General features: G+C 41.2%; 1 protein-coding gene across 1 annotated transcript; it reads right to left on the reverse strand.

Annotated features, from left to right (window-relative positions):
* Nucleotides 1-2,917: 2,917 nt before the first annotated feature.
* On the reverse strand, nt 2,918-14,686 carry ca14 (carbonic anhydrase XIV). The gene is made up of 13 exons (XM_071531595.1): nt 14,611-14,686; nt 14,202-14,225; nt 10,606-10,785; nt 10,154-10,299; nt 8,005-8,100; nt 7,799-7,865; nt 7,340-7,497; nt 6,555-6,681; nt 5,471-5,494; nt 5,180-5,264; nt 4,935-4,976; nt 3,843-3,896; nt 2,918-3,029 (listed from the first exon to the last, which is right to left on the reverse strand). The coding sequence occupies exons 1-13, from the start codon at nt 14,678-14,680 to the stop codon at nt 2,918-2,920; spliced, it is 1,185 nt and encodes a 394-aa protein (XP_071387696.1). The 5' UTR covers nt 14,681-14,686.
* Between the last annotated feature and the right edge of the window lie 6,421 nt (nt 14,687-21,107).

A 21,107-nucleotide genomic window follows, 5' to 3' on the forward strand; every position in this document is an offset into this window, starting at 1 on the left:
AATAGTAATACACAATAATGAAAGCTGTACATCATAAAAAAATGACAATAGCCTAATCTCTGTCTTTACCTTCCCTGCAGTGGCTGTGCAGACGTCCTCCACTCTGTCTCTGTCGGCAGGGGAGAGGAAGGACTGGAGGGACCTGTCGCAGTCTGTCTGGCGTTTGAGATAAGCCTCCCAGTCGTCATAGTTTAGGCTGGCCGGGGTATCGGAGGACAGGTGGCGCTTCAGGAAGATGCTGTAGCCATCGATGAACTCAGCCGGCAGACAGGGGGCCCAGTTGGCACCGGCCAGATGGATGGACAGGCAGACGGAGACGGAGAGGAGAGCAGAGAGCAACTTCATGTTGTAGCACAGAGGGGCGCTGCCAGCGGGGATGAAGGAGGTGTGGGAGTCATGAAGTCGTGCAAATCCATACACACAACTACATAGTACAACTTACCATCTATCTATCTATCTATCTATCTATCTATCTATCTATCTATCTGTCTGACTGTCTATCTGTCTATCTATTTGTCTGTCTGTCCCTGAAAGCGGAATTGCAGATGACGGTTTCGATGAAACTTAAACTCTAAGAGACAAAACCCCCTTGGTCCAGACAGCATTTCTCTAAATTATATTTTGTTGTCATGAGGAGAGGCAGAACAGGGAAGAGCGCATGACACCAGAATGAAAACACACTCATCCACTCATGTTGTTTAACTGTATTTGTAGAATAGAGCCATACTATTCAGCAACCCTCCGCCTACTTCCATGGCGTGGATCGGCCCATTCTCACCTGACCTCACTCACTCCTAATCAATGGCCTACTATATATATCCCGCTCATTTCCTTTGTTCTGGCTGGCAGCAACACGAACCACATGTGAGGGCCCTCTGTCCCTGTGATTCAGATGCACACCTATGGTTGTGCGTGATAAAGTGAGTTTACTACTTTCTTCATATGTTGTTGTACTTCAATGGTTATTTGTAGATTGGATGTGATTGAATGCTTGACCAGTATATATTGGTAAATGCTATAATCGCCACCTTGCCTGTTTGCCTTGAGACTACAGATATAATATTGTGTGTAAGTGCGGAGCGTACATGATTTATTAATTGTAGCTCTTAAGGAAATGCAAGAATCCTTATAACCTAATTTAGAATGTTGAATTTCTTATGTTATGTAATTGTTAAATGAACGTTTCTCTGTTATGAAGTACTCTATAATTTCAGCAGTGGTAGGCCTACCCCTCACCCCTTAGTTAGAGTCCTGATATTCATTGTTTGTTAGGTACCTAATTGTTAAGTGTGATGTTATACATTGGTTAACTGTATTGTAATTCTTGTGTGTTTTTCTGTTTATCATTTATAGAAAACCATAACCATCGAGCCTCGTCATCTCCTATTGTTCTACATGTGTGCATAGTGGCAATAAATGGCTTAAACGAAAACATCAGTTGTCCCTCCTACATTCTTATCGATGTACCATGGTGATGCTCAATCCCCTGTGAACCAATCCTAGAGAGATTCTACGGTATTGTATATGCTTTTTATCACAATGATGCTTTTAACTATTGTATGTTATATTATTCTAGGATGCCTAACAACATCAGGCAAAGGGACTGCCGATGAAAACTAGCCTTTGGCTAACTCGGCTACTTTTACATTTGTTTGAATGTTTTACTGTACTGTACATTGTCCCTTATCAAAAAAATACATTGAACAATTGAAACCTGCTCGCCAATGCGACTACTTGGCAAAAAAAAGTACTTTTTTTTATTAGACTGCACAGCTCGTACTGTAAAGTATATTTACATAGGCTACTTTATCGTAATCGTTATATCCGTTTTGCAGACACTGAAGGCGCACCCAATGTTTTTTGGGAGTTTACTGAATGACGCGGTGATTTTCCCATTGAAACGTGACACTCTCTCTCTCTCGCTCTCTCTCTCTCTCTCTCTCTCTCTCTCTCTCTCTGTCTCTCTCTGTCTCTCTCTCTCTCTCTCTCTGGTTTCTGACTGTCACTTCAGATAATAGTCCAAGTGTCTGTACTGTATCACGTCATAACGGCACTCTCACTCAATGTGGACAAGAAGCAGGAGGGCTTACCATTCAAGTTTTTTAATGTGGTGCACATGTTGAGCTATTTACAGCAGAGTTCAAACAAGTATACATACAAGGCTGACTCAAAGACATATGGTGCCAAAATCTCTTATTAACAGAATGAACACACCTACAGAAATATCTCCAATTACAAGATACGTGTGATCTGCTGATTTGTGTCCAGGACCATAACATTTGGACAGTATATACAAACAACACTTGGCATGTATATCAAATCCCCTTTAGACCTCGCTAGTTATTCACTTCATAGGACCTCCCATGCTTTTTCATGCCAATGTGTTACAATGCTGAAGTCCTAGAGCAATAGAAAATAATATCATTATATTGGGTATTTTTCACTGGCAAACATTTCAAAAGTCTATAACATTTCATACAGTGTGGTTGTGTTTCAAGGCAGGATGAACAAGATAAAATAGTAGCAGAAACCAAATATTCCACAAAGTATTTACAAGACAAATCATGCATCCAAGGCATTGCACAGGCAAACATAGGACTCAGAGCCAGCAAACACCGAGCATTCCTAGTGCAAACTCAGGAAATGTCTGGCTGATTCTGCAGGGGAGCAGATGAACCGCCCAGTTTCCACTTCACTTCCCTTCCTCACTCTTTAGAAATTGGCTTTTCCTGCTACCTGCTGTAAATGATCAGTGAAAAAAATGTGTTGCCTTGCTTTCAGTTCTCTAATATGAGACATGGATCGGTGATAATGCCAACGACAGGAGGGAGGAAGCATGTGTGCACGAGTGTCTGGACGAGGCCTATATGACTATGGCTCTGAGGTGGACAGTGCTCTCATGCTGATCTGGGATCAGCTAGGGCTCAGTCTGGAGAGACGGCGATGGCTCCTCTTTCTGTCCTGCTTCAGAGGTCGAATTGAGAGCCATGTCCTGTTTCTGCTCTTTCTCTTTCTCTGGCTCCTTTGTCCTGAAACATCAGAGGGAACAGTCACCACACTGAATACAATTGACAGCCCAAACACTGCCAAACAGTCCCAACAGCTGATTTCTTGGTGTCAGTGTAGTTTGTTATATTATCCAGCAGAGGTCCTTATTTGCCAAAGAATATGCAGAAGGTGTGCGGCCTTGCAGTGAGTGTAATTGTCATCCAAAAAATGTTTTTTTCATAAAACTTTGCATGGTTCGTGAATGAAAGGCCTGCAGGAATTGTAATGTAAAATCACTGTGTGCACGATAAGAACTAAAACACATTTGTGTAATAAAACTACCAAGACTAAGTTATGCATATATTATACTCAAATACAAATAGGTTATTAGGAATTGTCTGTGATCACATGATTGAATGAGTATAGAATATAAGGAAGCAAGTGAATAGATGAGCAGGAAAGTCAGGTTTAAAAAACTAGGAGAGGGAAGAAATGTGTTAGGCTGTATCACTAAAACAACAAATCAGTTGGGGAAACCCCTAAAACTTTAGGATTAAAGAATGGATTAGGATTCCATAGGAAAATGTGATGTAAGAATTAGATTAGAGAGAGAGAGAGAGAGAGAACAAAGGAAACAACCTGTAGCCACTACATTCTCAGTTGACCGACCGTATCGCTCACAGTCTCTGGAATTCCTTAACACACACTAATAGAGGTGTTAGGGGCTACTGTAGGGGGATAAGTCATTTTGGATGGATGGTTAAGAGCAAAGGAGTGTGGTCAGGAATGTTATGTAAGACTGAGAAGGTGAGGTTAAGGGTTTGAGGTCAAAGGTCATAATTTTGAAGGGTGACCTTGGCATGGGAGCAGGCCGGTTACTGGGTAGGACGTCCCAGCTAGAGGTAGAGCTGTCATGAGATCAAAAGACAGAATCACGTGACTAAGAAACAGGAAGAATCAAATCACAGAATGAAAATTGCAAAGAGGCTGTGCAAATATTTTAAAACCTCACTCCTCTCACAGGACGGATGGATTGAAGATGACATTTTAAAGTAATTGCACAGGGCTGATTCACATTAGGAAAGCCAGTGGTTCCCAAAGTGGGGTCCAGGGACCCAATGGGATCCTCGACAAGGTTCCAGGGGGACTCCCAGCAAAATGAGGAATAGTTTAATTTCACTGTTATTGCATTTGAAGATGGGGCAATGAGAGAAGATTATAGGAACGACACATAGTATAAACAGTTGTCCAGTTCTATATGACAACTTAAAAATCCTCTCAGATTTTTGTCCCTCTGACAAACTCAGATGGAGGTCCATGGCCTAATGTGTATCTATTTGGGGAGCGGTGACATGAAAACATTTGGGAACCCCTGATCAAAGCAGTGGGAAGGTAGAATCACAGCCTGAGCAGTTTGATTATACCTTCCACTGATTGGTTGGACATACACGGGTGCAGAGGAAACCCACCTGGTCCTTTCAGTAATTATGTGGTAATTATGAAAGAAAATAATTAGAGTATTTGGATAAAGCCATAATCGCGTTATTGCAGCAGAGGCCAGAGGATCAAGTTGCCCTCAGCGCTGATCTAGGGTCAGTTTCTCTTCTTTTTTTTTTCTTGCTGAAATCTTACATAGCAAAGAGACACTTGCATAGATTATGAATTTACTGACATTTCTGTTTATCAGATTTTCAACATAAATCTCAAATGTTTAAATAAAATGGTAGATTGGATAAGAAATGTCTACAGCCATTAGAAACAGAATAGCCTCAAGTAATATAGAACTTTGTTCTGTATATCCTTTGTTTATCATGGCACTAATTGATCCAAGATCAGCGCTTGAGGACATCCTCTGCCAAGCACAAGTAGTATTTTTAAAGATGTCACAGGCAACACAGTCAGTGCAGGTTGTGATTTGTTGTCAGTAATGGGGTCAGGTATGCCACCTGTTTACCACGACTGTTTCATTGCGGAGGAGTGTAAAAAATCTGCCAAGAGATAATAGAGAATGAGAAGAGATTGGGTGCCATGTTGGATCTTAGAAAATGACAGTTTCCACAGTTTCTGCAGGTAGCCCAGTTAGACCAGTGCAACAGCAGGCTGGTGGCCGGTGTCGGCTGTAGCCACTGTTAGAGCAGAAACAGAATGGCAAACAGGCCACTGCATGGTGTAAAACAGCATGGTGTCTTACCGTATTGTCTTCACAATGAAGCGAATGATGACTGCTAGACCTACACAGCCACACATAACTCCTATCACTATAGCAGTGACTTCACCTGTAGACAGAGACATGTGGAGGATGAGAAAGGGAGAACACTGAAATATCTCTATTATTAAATTAGGCATAAGCATTTCCAAAATTATAGCGCTATGTTAATTATAATACCAAAATAGTACTCATTACCAAAATAGTGATGTGATCATCAGTAACATCAGGGTCAGACAATAACCTTTTTGCAAAAACAACACATCTAGGTCTTACCAGAAGTGAGCTCCTTCCCTGATTCTACAACAGATAAAAGATTGAGTAAAACATTAGAGGAGAATCACAGGAGATTTCACCAGTCTGTCACAGTTCAAAAGACAGATGATTTGTATTTCTTGGTTTATCTCAACAGAATTTGATGTTCAGCTGATTGAAATGTGTTTTAAATGTCTATTCAGTCCTGCTGCCTTTGAAAACAATGTTGATATCACAGCTCTTCCAGTTCAATCACTCACTACAATGAGCAATTCACACAAATTCTTTCTCCTTTGTCGTTGTCTGTCACTCTGTCTCCCTCTTTCACTTCTCTATCTCTCTTTTTCCTCTCCCTTTTTCCCTGTTAGACTCGCGTGATAACAATAGAGTCAGTGTTTAGTTTTTGCAAATCCTTTTTCTAATCAGCTCGCAAACAAACACAGCTCCCCTCACTTATTCACCCTTTCCTGTCTCTCTCTGTCCCTCTCTCTCTCTCTCTCTCTCTCTCTCTGCACTCCCTGTGCCCCTCTCTCTCTCCCACAGAGTCACCAGTAATCCTTAATATTCCCACATTTCTCCCCACATTCCACTTTTTGCTCTCTGCATGGCTCACGCTAATTGCTAACCGTGGCCTACATGCCCACCCACTGGCCTGTTATTGTGCTGAGGTTTGTGGTCAACATGTTGGCTTTGTACTCTACTGATATAACGCTGCCATAGGGGTGCAACACTAGAGTTCACAGACTGGCTGTGACCTTTTGCAACTACACATTTGTACTATCTGAAAAAAGATAAACACAGAAATTCTAAGAATATAGTAATTGTAAATGAAGGGTTCATTCCAAATCACTATGTATCCGTTTTGGAAAAATTTTGCTACCTGAAATTTACCAGGCAATATTTAAAAGACATAAATGATTCTGTACTCCAAAAAGAACCATATTATAAGCAAATGCCTTATGATGACTCCTAACTTCAGTACTAACCACAATGTGCTTAACTTTCATATCAGCAGTCAAAAATTTTTTTTTAACTGGTGGATATTTCATTTTGGAACAAAACTCTTCAAATGCTCTCCCCTTCCTGCTTCCTCCCTCTCTCTAACCTGCAGTGAAGGAGGAGAAGACGGCCCTGTGGTTGAGCGGCTGTGTTGCGCGGTAGTTGTCCTGCAGCAGCATTCGGTCTGCATCCTCGGCCTTACTGGAGTAAAGCACCGTCTCCAGTTTCAGCAGCTGCAGCGGGGGGGGGGGGGGAAGAACAGTTACACTCCAAAAAATATTAAATATTATTCCACTTAACAACTTAAGTTTCCTTGCTGCCTGTAAATTGGAAGTGGACTGAAATAGTACAGAATAGTTAAGTCTAAGTTAATCAGTTGTTCTAATGCAGTAAGTGTTTATTATTTGAATCCACCAAATGGATGAGTAACTAGTAATAAGCTAACAATGTTTCTTATGCTGCACGTACGAGCTGCCTAACCCTGGGAAAAAACATTCACATCAGCTGATTGATGATTTGCAGAAGTGTGTCAACACAACCAGCAAACATGGCAGCAAATCCACCAATGTCAGCAGTCCAAGGGAACAAAAGCTATCAGTTACATTCACATTAACACATTCAACTCTACTTAGGAAAAGTGGGCAATATCTGCTGCAGTTTGTTTATGGTTGATTGTAAATTCATGAATAAAAATTATTGTAGGTTGAAACTGACAAACACATCTATGTACATTGAGTTAATGATTCTGTTGAGATGGTTTCACTAAATTGTTATTGCAGGATGAGTTTTTACAGTGTAAAAGTAGGACAAATCAAGGCTGCATTGGATTAGATGAGCTGTTTCTTATTGAACCACCCAGTATCATCCACTCAACCCCTTCCCCAGCCTCACCTGTGCCTGTGAGATCTGAACCCTCTCGTGGAGGAGCGTCCAGATGACACTCTGGTAGCAGGGCGGGGTGGTGAGGGAGCCATTGTAGCGGTAGTAGCGTCCCAGATCCGTAGGGAGCAGGGCCTGGATGTCAAAGGCTGGGATGGACACTTTCTGGTCTGCCAGTAGGGAATAAGGAGGAAGAAACAGAGTATGTAAAGTTTAAAACATGAAGCTGCTACGGCCAGGTATCATCTTAGTCAATCGATCAATTCAATCAATCCAAAATGGAAACAGAAACTGTAAATTAGCAAGTCGTGATGAAAAGGCCCACGCTGTTCACTATGGACTTAAAATTAATAAAAAATGTATAAACACAAAATTGTTAACTAAGAAATTAATTAGACTTGAATTGTAAATTAACCCCAACAAGGACAGATTTGACACTAGGTCTGGTTAATATATTTTTAGCAGTCTCACCTGCATGTCTGATGCGGCTCAGGTAGTTGAGGATGTTGCCAAACGCCTGGTTGGTCTCCTCACCTGTCTGGAAAACCAAAACACAGCCTTGAATTGCTCATTACATTTATCAAAATCAAAGAATCAGTGAGCCAGCTGATCTGATTTGTCAAATTTTTTTTTAATGCTTTTTTGTGTATGGCTGTAATAGTATTTTGTGTTTTCACCTCAATGAGAATTCCTAGAACAGCCAGGCCGTCCCGCTGGGTCATAGCCATGGATATGTTGGGGTAGAGCTCCGAGTTATAGTGCACCACATGTAGCTGTGGAGAGGAAGAGCAGTTAGTCTGTCCATTCACACTGATGAGAGAGAGAGAGAGAGAGAGAGAGAGAGAGACAGAGAGAGAATGAGAGAGAGGGGAAGAAAGAGAAAGCAACACTTGCGCTGGCTTTTCTTCTGAGAATCCTTCTCATTGCTGATGGATAAAATGAGAGAAAAACAGAGGGAGGGAGAGACAGAGAGAGAGGGAAGGCTGCGTGCTGACATGGTGGATTTTCCTCCTGAGAGAACGACCAAGGAGAAATAATGAGTGAGCAGACTGATGTGGATGAGAAAGAACTTAATTGTCTCATTATGTAATAAGACCACTCATGCATTTCAGGCTCTCTCTGTTTTTTTGTTTTTTTTTTACTATTGTTTGTCTTCTTCTCTTCTTTCATATATTTTCATTGTTTTCTTTTCAGTGATTCTTTAATCTGCTTAACTTCCCTCTCCCTTTTTCCGCTCCAACCACTCACCCTGAGGACACTGGCATGTTGGCATATACCTGGACAGTGACAGATGGGCAGGAACTGAGGTGCTGAGCCTTCTCCTTCTCCTTCTCCATTCTGTCCCCATCCTTCCCTCCAAAGTTCATGCCATCGCTGTTTGGCTTTATCTCTTATCTCTTCTTATGTCTTCCTGTCTTTCTATCAACAACAGTGTTTCCATGACTTCCATCCCTTCATCCCTCTCTCAGCGTTACACTGAATTGGATGAATTTTAGCGTGCTGTTTCCCTACGTATCCCACATCTAAACTAGAACTGTGTGTGTGTGTGTGTGTGTGTGTGTGTGTGAGAGAGAGAGTGAGAGAGTGAGAGAGAGAGAGAGAGAGAGATGTGGCGATAGAGAGGTACATACAATGAAAGAATAAAAAGAATGAAAAAGAAACAAGCAAACAAACAAGAGGTAGTTGAGCTACTAAATGTCCCGCCATAATCACCTGATATATTAAACATAATCAGTTATGCTAATGAGGCCATTAATTACGATAATTAACACATTAATTAGCAAATATTTCTATGTCAACATACTTGAATTCTGTATCTTAAAGCATTAAGGAGTTATAGTTCAAAATAACTAAGCCCTCATGTGAATACCTAAGCATGCTTCCCAAAAATGAGACTTTTTGTCCACTTTGTGGTCAAGCATGTCCAGTTGAAATATGTTTCTAATCCATCAGACTTTTGTTCTAATATAATCTGCTGTTAATTACTCTGTCTAATTGGTATAAATCTCATTACTATTATATGTTGGGAATTTTGTTGTGGAAACCGATTATAGTCATTGAGACAGCACATGCCCCTCTCTTACTTATTGCTCAAACACTGTTTACACTGAATATACACAGTAATGCTGAATATATTATTTGTAAAGTGATATGTCTGTTTTACACTGTCCCATGGCCCTAGATGTGTGGTCCTATTGTCCTTGTGCCATGTGTGTATTTATGTTTCTAGTCATCAGTCCCTGCACCAATATCTCAAAGTCAAAGTTCTTGCAGCAACTAAAGCGATTCTGATCATTGTATTACTCATTTAGATATAATGTTGGGCACATCTACACTGTCATATTATTAATTTCAGCAACAACATATTATTCTTCCTTTCAGCAACATTGCATCCTTAGATCCTTCACCTACACACACATCACCAAGATTATTACTTATAGGTATGCCAAATATATTTTCCTCTTCTTCTCTAGACCAACACAAGGCCTGTAGATTTGAGTTTGGTCTCGTTCTGCAGTTAGAAAATGTCAATCTTGTCTCAGACTCAAATCTGATTTAACTTGATTTGCATCTTGACCCGCACTTTGCATTAGATCTAATTTCTTTTCTGCCTCAAGCCAATGCAAATAATGTCCAAGAATTATGTCACAATCACAAGATGCAAACTTCAATTGTTCTTTTAGTGTAAAATGTTACATCCTGCAGAAAAGCACAGCGGAGTATCATCACGCCAGTTTTCCTCCACCTCCCTTTACTCTTGGTCTTTAGGCCCGGTCTTGATTTGTCTTTGCTGCTTTCTGCTAACACACCCGTGTTTAAATGTACCTCTGCATCTGCACTCTGTCCGTTGATGGTGTGTTCACTGCCCCCGTGGCTCGGGCCACCACTGCCCCAGTGGAGGTGCATCTGTGCGGCTGTGAAGAGCCAGGGCAGCCCCCCCAGCCCCATCCAGTCTGGAAGATCAATCACCACTGATGGAGGAAAGGGAATAAGAACAGAGTTGACTTAAGTCAGACAGAGGGGAAACAGAAGAAAACTAGACAAGAAATAATAGGCAGGCAGTTGAAGAGAACAGAAATTTACACAAGTGTGAATATAAAGATTTTTAAAATTCTTTACTCATCACTTGAATTTGGCGAAGGCCTTAGCAAAAAGACGCCATGACTTTGCTGCCAGGCTACCTATGATGACGCTGTAGAGTATCAACAGACTGACAGTCAGGTTGCTAGGATACCTGAGAGCATGTCAGCTGGAGATGAGGTGGTTGCCAAAGTTACCTGTGTGTCCATTATTGTAGAGGGTGAACGGCTTGTTGCCATGCTGGCTGTAGCCCAGCGGGGTCACAGGCATCAGACTGGGGTCATATTTGGTCTGGGTGGTTACCACGTCAACAGGAGACTGGGAAGAACCACCGCAGTCTGGGAAATACTGCGACCACTCAGACTGACCCACCAAGCCTTGGGGAGACGAAAGACAGAAACAGTGATGTCAGCCAATCACACAGCCCGCTGGCTCCCAGTCATCCATTAATAAGCTTCCATTGGTCAATCTCTAATTATGCAGGAAAAGTGTTCCTCGGTGTGCTACACAGGTCCATGGCTCCATGGGTGGAGCGTAAATAAAAAGCACAAAGTTTACTCGTACAGCTGAAGGTATCCACATATCCACAGTGTACAATTTTGGGGTCAAACAATATTAGAATAGGAAATGAAGTCTGTGTCATTATATGAGATATTGTAGTTATGACTGAGCTATTCACAGGCTTACAGTAACAGGGTTGAAAAGTGCTCTCTCTGAAAAATATGGCAAAGTGTACACCAAAAAGAGTTGATGGCACAGGGAAAATGAAATTCTTAAATTACTAAATCAATAAATATATAGAGATCCTAGCAACCAGCATTCATCTCTGCTGCATCTTTATTTGCCAACATTTAGGTACAAGACCTCTGGCCAGTGTGAAAGTTTATTTATGCCTGTGCATCCTTGCCCTTTGCTGCATGTCACCCCCCTCTCTCTGCCCTCACTTCCTGTGTCTCTCTACTACCTTTCAATAAAGGCAAAAAATAAATAAATAAATAACTAAAACACACATGGAGGGGTGCAGTTATCTATAACCACAGATACAGTCTCCATGAGCTTCATCTATTGTTGAACTCTGTTGTATCAGCTAGATGCCTAAAATCTAAAAGGAAATCTAAATGCAGGTGACGTCTACCTCCTATGAAGAAAATTAATAATTACCAGCAACATGCAAAAAAAAGGATGTGATCCAGTTAGTTAGTTGTACACATGTTCTGCACATTTAAACTTTTTTAAACTGAGCCTTACTCTTCCTCTACCAGATCATATTATCCTGATGTCCTCAGGTACGAGTGCAGTGGGAAATACTGATATTAATACTGATATTAATATTAATGGATAAGCTTCCTCTTTTTTTATATTATATTAATCTGAAAGTTGTCCAAGAACAATTTGGAACTAAAATGCTTGGTTTAGCCACCATTAATGTTAAATAATTTGGAGTGAATATGAGACTCAATGACTTGTTAAGCTGCACTTAAATGGCTAAATTCATTCTAACGTTGGTTTAGTCATAACCAGAAGACAAAACCATGTATTACAGTTTTATCCGCTCTTAAACTGCTTGAGAATCATCTGAATAGTATATGAAAAAAAAAAAAAAAGGAAATGAAGAGTTTGGCTCCTGAATGAAATATCCACTACAAAACCTGACACCCATTCTTACAACATAATTGATATAAATACAAATTAAACAATGGTACTTTTTAAAACATAGAGGGAAACTTAGGCATATGGCTGACAAAAAGATAAGACTTTTCATATTGGAGGGTTACAATTTTAGAGATTAATGAATATATTGGATGCATTTTGCAATGAACTCTTCATTCATTCTTTTACATTCATTCTTTTACAAACATTAAACATAAAAAATTAAATGAAAAGGTAGACAGACAGAGAAAGATACAGCAAGTGAAAGTGAAAGAGGGGAGAGTGAGTGAGGCACTGGTACGCTGAGCAAAAGGAGACTGGTCTTCGCAATTGAATAATAAAAGAAAGTTAGAATAAAGAGTCTGAAAGAGAGTGACAAGTGAGTGAAAGAATCTGAATTTGAATTGCGAGGAGAGGGCGGCTAGAGAAAAGAGGCACACTAGCGGCACATTTTTTAGAAAAAAAATAAAGCAAATATCCAATTGTGTGTCTGTCTGCACTTATTTTTTATAACATGCTTATGTTTATGTGGAAGGACAAGAAAAAAACAACAAAAACGAATAGGCAAGAAACTATGTACGATCTTTAAGCCATGGACCATGGTCAGGATGGGACTCATATTTCATAACACAACTCTCCTCTATAAATACAGTCATGCCCCTAATTCACCTCTCTCTCTCTCTCTTTCACATACACACACACACACACACACGGATTTTACATTACATTAGCGATGCATACACACTCCACATCCCCTCTCCCCATGCCTGCACCCCCCACCTCGCACTTCTAATCTGTTCCCTACCCCCGACCCCCGGCTCCACTCCACTGCCACAGCCCCGCACCGCAAACCGAACTTCAAAAGTGTGTCCCGCGCCCCTGCCATTGGTCGCCATGGAGGTCCCCATGGCAACCAGAGGCCGAAAATTCTGACCCTCTGTGCTGTTCTACCTCTCGTAGCATGCTGTCTCTGTCCTGAATACAGCCAGGAACAAAGCTATACACACTCACTCACTCACTCACTCATTCACTCACACACTCACAGCAGAGACAAAAAGCTGTATGGCCCATGATGGAGAAACAATGTAAGACTGACTTTCCCTCGCTACACACATAACACTATATCTCACATCTCACATGGAAAGTAGCATTTCTCAAAACATCTAATTCTAGTGTTTCCGTGTGACAAAATGTTGTGCATATCAAAAGGGTCTTTCTGCTTCGGCTAACAGCTCAACAAACTGTCACAAGCGATGCTGTGTCACACAACGTGCCTCACACACACCAGTGCCGGGCCTCACTCATTCATGCACCGTATGGATGAATCACAACAACTTCAGGTTTTCCAACAAAAAAAAAAAACACCCAACAAAAACAGCCCAAACACAACTGAATTCAAGAAACATATCGCTGAACGCATCACAAAGGTTTGGCTGCTGCTTTGAGATTACACCACGTGTTACACTGTAATAAAGCCTACATGGGCAAAGTGTAACACCAGTTTGCTCCTGGCACTGCCACTACAGTTCGGTGTGTGTATTCTGCATGTACAGTGGTGTTGCTTTTGACTGAATACATACAGAGAGTGGTAGTGTGTGTGTGCCCATTCATTCCCACAATGTCATTGTCCACGGGATAGGCCGCCAGTGTGTGTCCACAATACAATAAACACATAGGTTATTGTGTGCTGCAACAATACAGCCGAATCACAGGGCACTGCTTTACTATCCTTTTGCTTCACCCCGTCCCATCTCCCTCTCTCTGTCCAACACCCTCTCTCCTCCCTGCTTCATCCTGGTGCACCTGCCTCTCTGTCTTTCCTGCTCTCTCTTTCCCCTCTGCCTCTCTCTCTCTCTCTTTCTCTCTCTAAACCTTCATCGTCTCTGTGTGACTGTTCGCTCATGCCAGCTTGGTGAACTGTAACTAATACAGACAGAGAGTGAGAGGGAGAGGAAAACAGAGGGAGAAGGGGGTGGGAGATCCAGGGAATTATGCACATTGTACTGAAGTTAGTTTTTATCATAGTCCTAATGATTTAGAGATACAGGGTTAAGATACGCAGTGAAGTCAGGTGAAAAGAAAGTGTACACATACATTGTTCTTAGGTTAGTTTTGTATCTCAGTTTCATTCAGTCGCACTTACCGGTGTAGGTCCAGTATGTTTCCTCTGAAAAAGAATAAAAGAGAAAATCTTAAAACTCTCTTTCACTCAGTTCTTGTTCTTTTAGTCCACAATGATTCTAAGTTTGACTTTCACCCAGACATTGGCCCTGTAAAAAGGTGTCATATCTGTGAAATAAGCCGTATGAATCATGTTTTTCCTTTAACATTACAATATCTCATGTCGGCATCACTTCTAATATCATATGTGCAACTAATTAACATGCACTTGTCAACGCACATCTACATTCCTCAAATACTACTTTTGGATTTTACTACAGCTTGGAGGCTCACACTGAAACACCCAAACACTCTACAACACCAACAACAACACACCAAAAAAAAAAAAAAAACTCACATGATGCTGATTATTATGTTAATCGAGATCTTACCGGCAGCTGGGACAGCTGTCCATTGGCAACACAGAAGCATGAGAGGGAGAAAAAGACCCAAAGAGTCCATGTTAGCCCTCCTCGCCCATACACAGAAATGAATGAAAGCAGACAGAGAGATGAGGAGCGAGGGAGAGCAACAGAGAGAGAGGGGGAGAGAGAGAGAGAGGGAGAGAGAGAGAGAGAGAGAGAGCGAGAGAGACTGGGTCCACCGATCCCACCTGCTACAGCTCACTTTAACAGGCAGAGTGTGTATGTTACATGCTGGCTCCACTCTGGCACACAGGACACCAGTGCAGGTCGCAGCAAGGGACAGATGGAGAGGGAGAAAGTATGAGAGAGAGAAATGAGAGAGAGAGCCAAGATAGCAAAGAGAGAAGGGGGTGCAAACAGGGACTAGTGATTGGGAATGAGTCCAGTGTTGGTTACTGAAAGGGGAGGGTGACACAACAGAGGGTGAGAGAGAGAAAGAGAGACAATGTGGGGCTGAGAAAGCCTGGGGGGTGGAGTGGGGGGTGAGGGGGGGGGGGGGTATAGCACAGGAAATAATAGAGTAGAGAATAGGAATAGGGAAAGTGTCGGGGGTGAGGACAGTGAATAAGAAAGAGCGAGGGGTAAAGTGATGCAGAGATGGCAAGAGAAAGGGGGAATGAGACAAGAGGTGTCTGACTTGCTAAATTGGTCTGAGCATCTAACAAATAAAGTAGACTAATTGTTTCATTAGTAATGGGTGAAGGGATATTGTTTCAGTTTGACAATAAACTTCATCGGCCCGCATTAGTCTTTCAGTAAATAGTTATGGACCAGAAGTGAGACAAACAGAGCAACAGAGTGAAGGGAAGAGGACAAGACATTTCACATGGGTAAGCAAAAGCCAATTTAAAATGAATTCATGTTTAATATATTTTCTCTCCATTTATTTATTTATTTAGCTGTAACAATAGCCAATATTCCCTAAAATGTAATGTCTTTTCACAGGACTTTTTCCCCCTGTTTCTTTTAAGAATATCTGAGGATTATAAAGGATTATATGTCATTTTATGGAGAACAATGTTTCTGTTTTGTTGTAGTCTGTACAAAGACTGGCTATGAATTGCAAAAGATGTAGGATTAGAGTTGCTTGTGCTTATAGCTTATGTCTCAATCAAAAAGATTACATAAACTGAATTTTAGTCTTCATGCTATGAAGGACTTGGCCGGTTTTGAACACTAGGGGGAGCTCTCTCCATGTGACATTTCGTGGGCTGGTTTCTGACTCCTTATAACGAGAGGCAATCCAGCCAAGTGTCTCTTGATCTAGATTACATCACACACTGGAGTCAAGGATCGACTCTAAACATTAAAATAGACTACGAAAGTTGCAACACTGGAGTGCTCTAGAATCATGAACTTACTCTATTGCTTACTCTGGTGCTTAGCAAAAGAAACATCTATTTAGAGGCTGGATGGATGGATGACTAGGTGGATTAGTATCATGAGATAGATAGATAGATAGATAGCCTACATACATACATACATACATACATACATACATAGATGTGTTTGTAGTTGGTTTTACATTTAATTTTCGATCTAGAATGATTATTAACAGATGACTAATTACGAATATTTATTTGTAGGCCTATTCCAATTAGTAATCCATTGGATTACTCAAAGAAAATTATTGTGATAATTTCGGTTACTTTATTACTTTTCTCCCAAAATCCAGAATCTGAAATTAAACGAATAGTTAATTCAAATGCATATATTGTAATTTGAATGGTGTTAATCTAGCGTCTGATACAAAGATTACTGCTGTTTAATTATTTCTTATTATTTATCCGGATTACTTTTTTTCAGCAGCCTATCTGCAACCTAATGCATTACAGCTACCATTTTTGTAGTCTCATCACTGACATCCCGCAAGTAGCCTTACTGTTAGGCTACTCCCCATGACTAATGACACAGGTCTGTATCTTTAATCGATAATAATAAGGTTCATTGATGACGAACATTTCTGTCATGAACTCAGCCCACTGCTACACAGTTTTCTTCCACTCATCACAAAGACTTTATTTGTTCTCCATCTCTTCTCTCTCTCTCCCCCATCTTTCTACACCGTGTACCGGCCCGCTCAAACGTGAAGCGATTGAGCCACATTATGCAACAGACATAACCTTTACCGTCCTCCCATTGGTCGCTCGGCCTGCTTGGGGGGCGTGGTTAGAATTCTATTTCAAATACTATTGGTCGTATATTTGCAAGGGGCGTGGCCGTGTGGTTTCATTCACAAATCTCCACCGGAGCATCACTCGGACATGTGAACAGCCCTCTGTTTATACGGCTGAACACATGTCTCCGCTCCGCAAATGTGAGCGGAGGAAAAGACGCTTCAGCTAGCCGGTGCTGACACAAGATGGAAAATGGCAGGTTTTTATCGACGTTACTGCGTTTGTTTTATGTATGTATATGTAGCCTAATGCTGTGAAGGTCAAAAAATATATTAAAACGTATTGTTGTCCTGTATCACCACAACTAATGTTTTACATGAGGTGGAGCACTGCTGCAGACTGGTTGGTCCATGACTGGCTGCTGACGAGGGACAGTTATGAAAGTGCCGACTAGTCCATCTCATCACCACCATTTCAATATAAGACCACTAGTAAGAGAGAGAGATAATTGTTGTATTTACTAATACAACAACAAATATAAATTAGTAAATACAATAACCCATGGTTGTATTTACTAATTTGATGACATATCAGTTGTATATTCAATGTTCATTGTCACTGTCATTATTACTGATTGATTGTCATTGATTACTGTCATTTGAATTTCAATTTAATTTAAGTTTTGTATTTCATGCCAATAAAGCACCTTGAATTGAACTGAACTGATAGGGGTGGATAACATTTTGGAATTGTTCTATGTTAGTATAGATATTGATGATTATGTACTGGGCTATTGTATAGTTTTCAAACCAAATAATCAATCACCTCAATATGAAAAGAATGTATAAACTGTGGTTTTGTTGTTTAAAATTTACACTTTTGCAATACTGTTGTAGACAGTCATGCCAATAAAGAAATTAAATTATTGAGAGAGAGTGCCTATAAAGCATATTTGAATTGAATTGAACAGAGAGAGGGCGAGAGACCAGATCCTCTACTGTCCAGTCACTGAGGCACACATGCAGCAGCATGCAAATACACAGGCAAGGGAGTTTGATGTAACATTGTTGATGTTGTACCTTTCTGCTATGTCAAAATTGTTCAACTATCATGTCAGTAATAGAAACTGAAATTAATGTAGTTGAGAGTTGAGAGAGAGGAGGGTGAGGAAAGAGAAGGGAGAGAGACGCTGACAGACAGACAGACAGACACCCAGACAGACAGGTGCGGCGCACGTGAGAGAGGAGAGGCAGCAGTGTGTAATTATCTCCCAGCTGTCCTGGTTTCCGGGTGAAATCTGATACGGGGCTAGGCCTCTGCAGACACACCGAGGGAGAGGGAGGGAGAGAGAGAGAGAGAGGGAGAGAGAGAGAGAGAGAGGGAGGGAGGGAGAGAGAGCGAGTAGGTAGACAGTTTACATTAGTTTGTCTTTAGCCCTCTGTCTTCCCTCAGGTGGATCAGATTTCTGTTGTGGCGTCTACCTTTCACCACACCTGTGTGTTTGTTAGACTATACCTGAACTCCTGCATGCTTTCACTGTGAGGAAGGCTTTACTGCATGTGTCCTCCAGCTAAAGACATCAGAGGAACATTAAAAAATATAATACTCTACATGATTGAAAGAAATAAAGCTCTCTCTGACATAAACCATACCACCGCAGGCTCATCATACAGCTGCGTTGACCTATACCCTCCATGTCACTTGAGGACTCATGTTTCAGCGGTATCCTATATCTATAAAGCCTTATTGTAACTTCAAACACAACATAACTTATTTTATTTGGGAGGTGCATCATAGCCCAGGATGAGCATGGCTCAATTCTCCAAATTATGAACTCATTGAAGTACCAGTTTGGTGCATCTGCACTTTGACCCAGTTCATCAACAAAAGCTCCATCCATTGGCTTAGGCTTAAAACAGAACGTGTTATTGAATTCTCAAGTCTGTCAATACAAGGGAGGGGAACGAAAAGAGGATGGAGAGAGAGAAAAAAAAACACACAGGTGGGGGATGGGAGAAAGGGGGATGGGAGATAGAGAGATGGAAATGAGGGGGGGTGGTCGTCAGCACCCATGAACTCAGAGGAGGTTCATTGGGTTCATGTGCTGCAGAGGAATGCAGTGGGGGGAGGTAAGCCTTTTCCATCGACTTGGTGCCTATTACGTATACACAAACAGAAACCTTTCCCCTTGGTTTACTATTACCAAAGGTTAACTATATTGTGTTTTGACAAAAGGAGGGGCTACTTTGCTCACCTGGTGATGAGGTTACTGTGTGACCAGGCCTATAGATGGTAAAAATGCTCAGAGACAGGTATTGTCGATCACACAAGGACACACAGCCTGTTGTGTATGTTGAGGAGAGGGGTCGTTGGGTTCATGTGTATATTGGATGTATGGGGGAAGGGAAGCCCTCCGTCCCTAACATGCAAGGCGCTTAGAGGCACGAAGGACTCTTGACTCATGCTATAGCCCAGTATTTCACATCTAAAAATACCAGTAAATCCCACCACAATGACTGATTTACAATTAAGGCCTCATGATGAGAGTAGATACCGATGCTTGCTTCACAAACTATTAGTGACAGATGATGTGTGTGTGTGTGTGTGTGTGGCCTATATGCTGGTAGTATGTAGCATGTTGTGAATGGAGGTCAGTGAGTTCACTCTGTAGTAACCTATAGGAGGTGGGGAAGCTCACATGGTTATACATCATGCCTCTCAGAAAGGACTCATACTATCCTCCATTATGGTCAAATCCACATCATTTAGGTTTTGATGTATTAATCTTAATTAAACAATGGAGAAAAGCATCCATGCTGCTATTAGGTATATAGCACTCGCTGGGGGTAAAAATGAAAATACCCAAAATATTGTACAATTTCTCTATTTTCTTTTAACTGTTATGTTTAACCATACTGATGTTGTTTTGTGATCTAAAATAAAACAGTTTTTTAAGCAATGAGAATAGCATATTTGAAGGTCCCGGAATGTTATGGACGTTACTGAGTATTTTGGCCGCCAAGCCTGTTTGCCTGTTGAGGTAGACAAGACAACCAACGCAAATAGCCTACAGAGAATACAAATCTCATTGAATGAAATGTACGAAAAATGCTATAATAGCCTGTGATATTATACAAATATCACAGCAAAACTCCCTATATGAATTCTATTGGAATAGGCAAATTAAAGGGCAAAGGTAAACTCCAGGCAATGTGTTATAAAAGTCACGTTTTTTATTTGGTTTTTCATGTGTAGCCTAATGTGCTGCATCCTATGCGCAATAGGCTACACACCGACACATTATCGAATTTACCCTCGAAAGGTGTAGAGGCTGGAGAGAGGTGTCGCCTACATGGGCAACTAATTCAACATCGTTTGATGGTGGAAACTGAATCCTGTCACTGAAGTGGCAGTGAGGAGACGGTTATATTGCCTTGAGACTGTAATATCTGACACTAAATTTGAATTTTACGTTGAAGAAGTCCGCTCATGTAGAGGAGAGCATTTCGGATGTCACTTGTTAATACTGACATGTTGTGTTGGATGGTGAGTTGTCATGTACCCGGCATTAACGTGGGTAGCCTACATGCAGACAGCCATCAACTTCATTTCTGACTTTGAATTAGGCCTATTTTCCTCTGGATAGACGGGCCGTTATTAAGTCTATGTAATAAACGCGAACAACAAAGGAAAAAGTGTTTATGTCTGTCTAGAAGCTACTGGGTCTCGCTGCCCTTTATAGGCTACTGGTGTATTCACGTGGGCACAATCCAGACAACTAGCCTACCAGATTAGAATTACAAGGTTCTATCTACCTTCAGGATAGTTCTGAGATATTGAGCTTCAAAGTTTCCACATCCATTGAGTTAAATGGAGATGGGTCCTTTTGTTTTAGAAATTACAGACTCAAAAATCATTATTTTCAAAAAATAACACCGCACATATGTCAACAGGCTCTCATAGAATAGGTTCATGCGACTAACTCAGTTTTTACATAAAGGTCAGACAGAGGCTTATAATACCAAGGTCAGGCTTACTCTCTCCAGGTTAGAAGGGCATCATCTGTTAGTGGGCATGTGTAAACAAGATGGGCAGCAAGGGTGATAATTCGTTTATTTTCCTCTGATGCCCACTTCTCACTGCATTAGCACAGTTATTTCTTCAAATATAGCCTTACCATCATGATCGGTGGGCTGTATTGCATAAGGATTTTTACTTTGTGGCGCGTTCACAGTGTGCGTGTGCGTGTATTTTGGAGAGGGGGGCAGAATAATCGTATAAAGAAGATGCATAGAACATAATGTACATCTCTCGGGCCTACCGGGGAGCAGTATAGTCTATGCCGTG

This window comes from Centroberyx affinis, unplaced genomic scaffold (genome assembly GCF_046629955.1).
Source record: "Centroberyx affinis isolate AG114_WGS23_722 - 3 ecotype Tasmania unplaced genomic scaffold, CSIRO-AGI_Caff_v1 ptg002100l_1, whole genome shotgun sequence".
Classification (NCBI taxonomy): Eukaryota; Metazoa; Chordata; class Actinopteri; order Beryciformes; family Berycidae; genus Centroberyx; species Centroberyx affinis.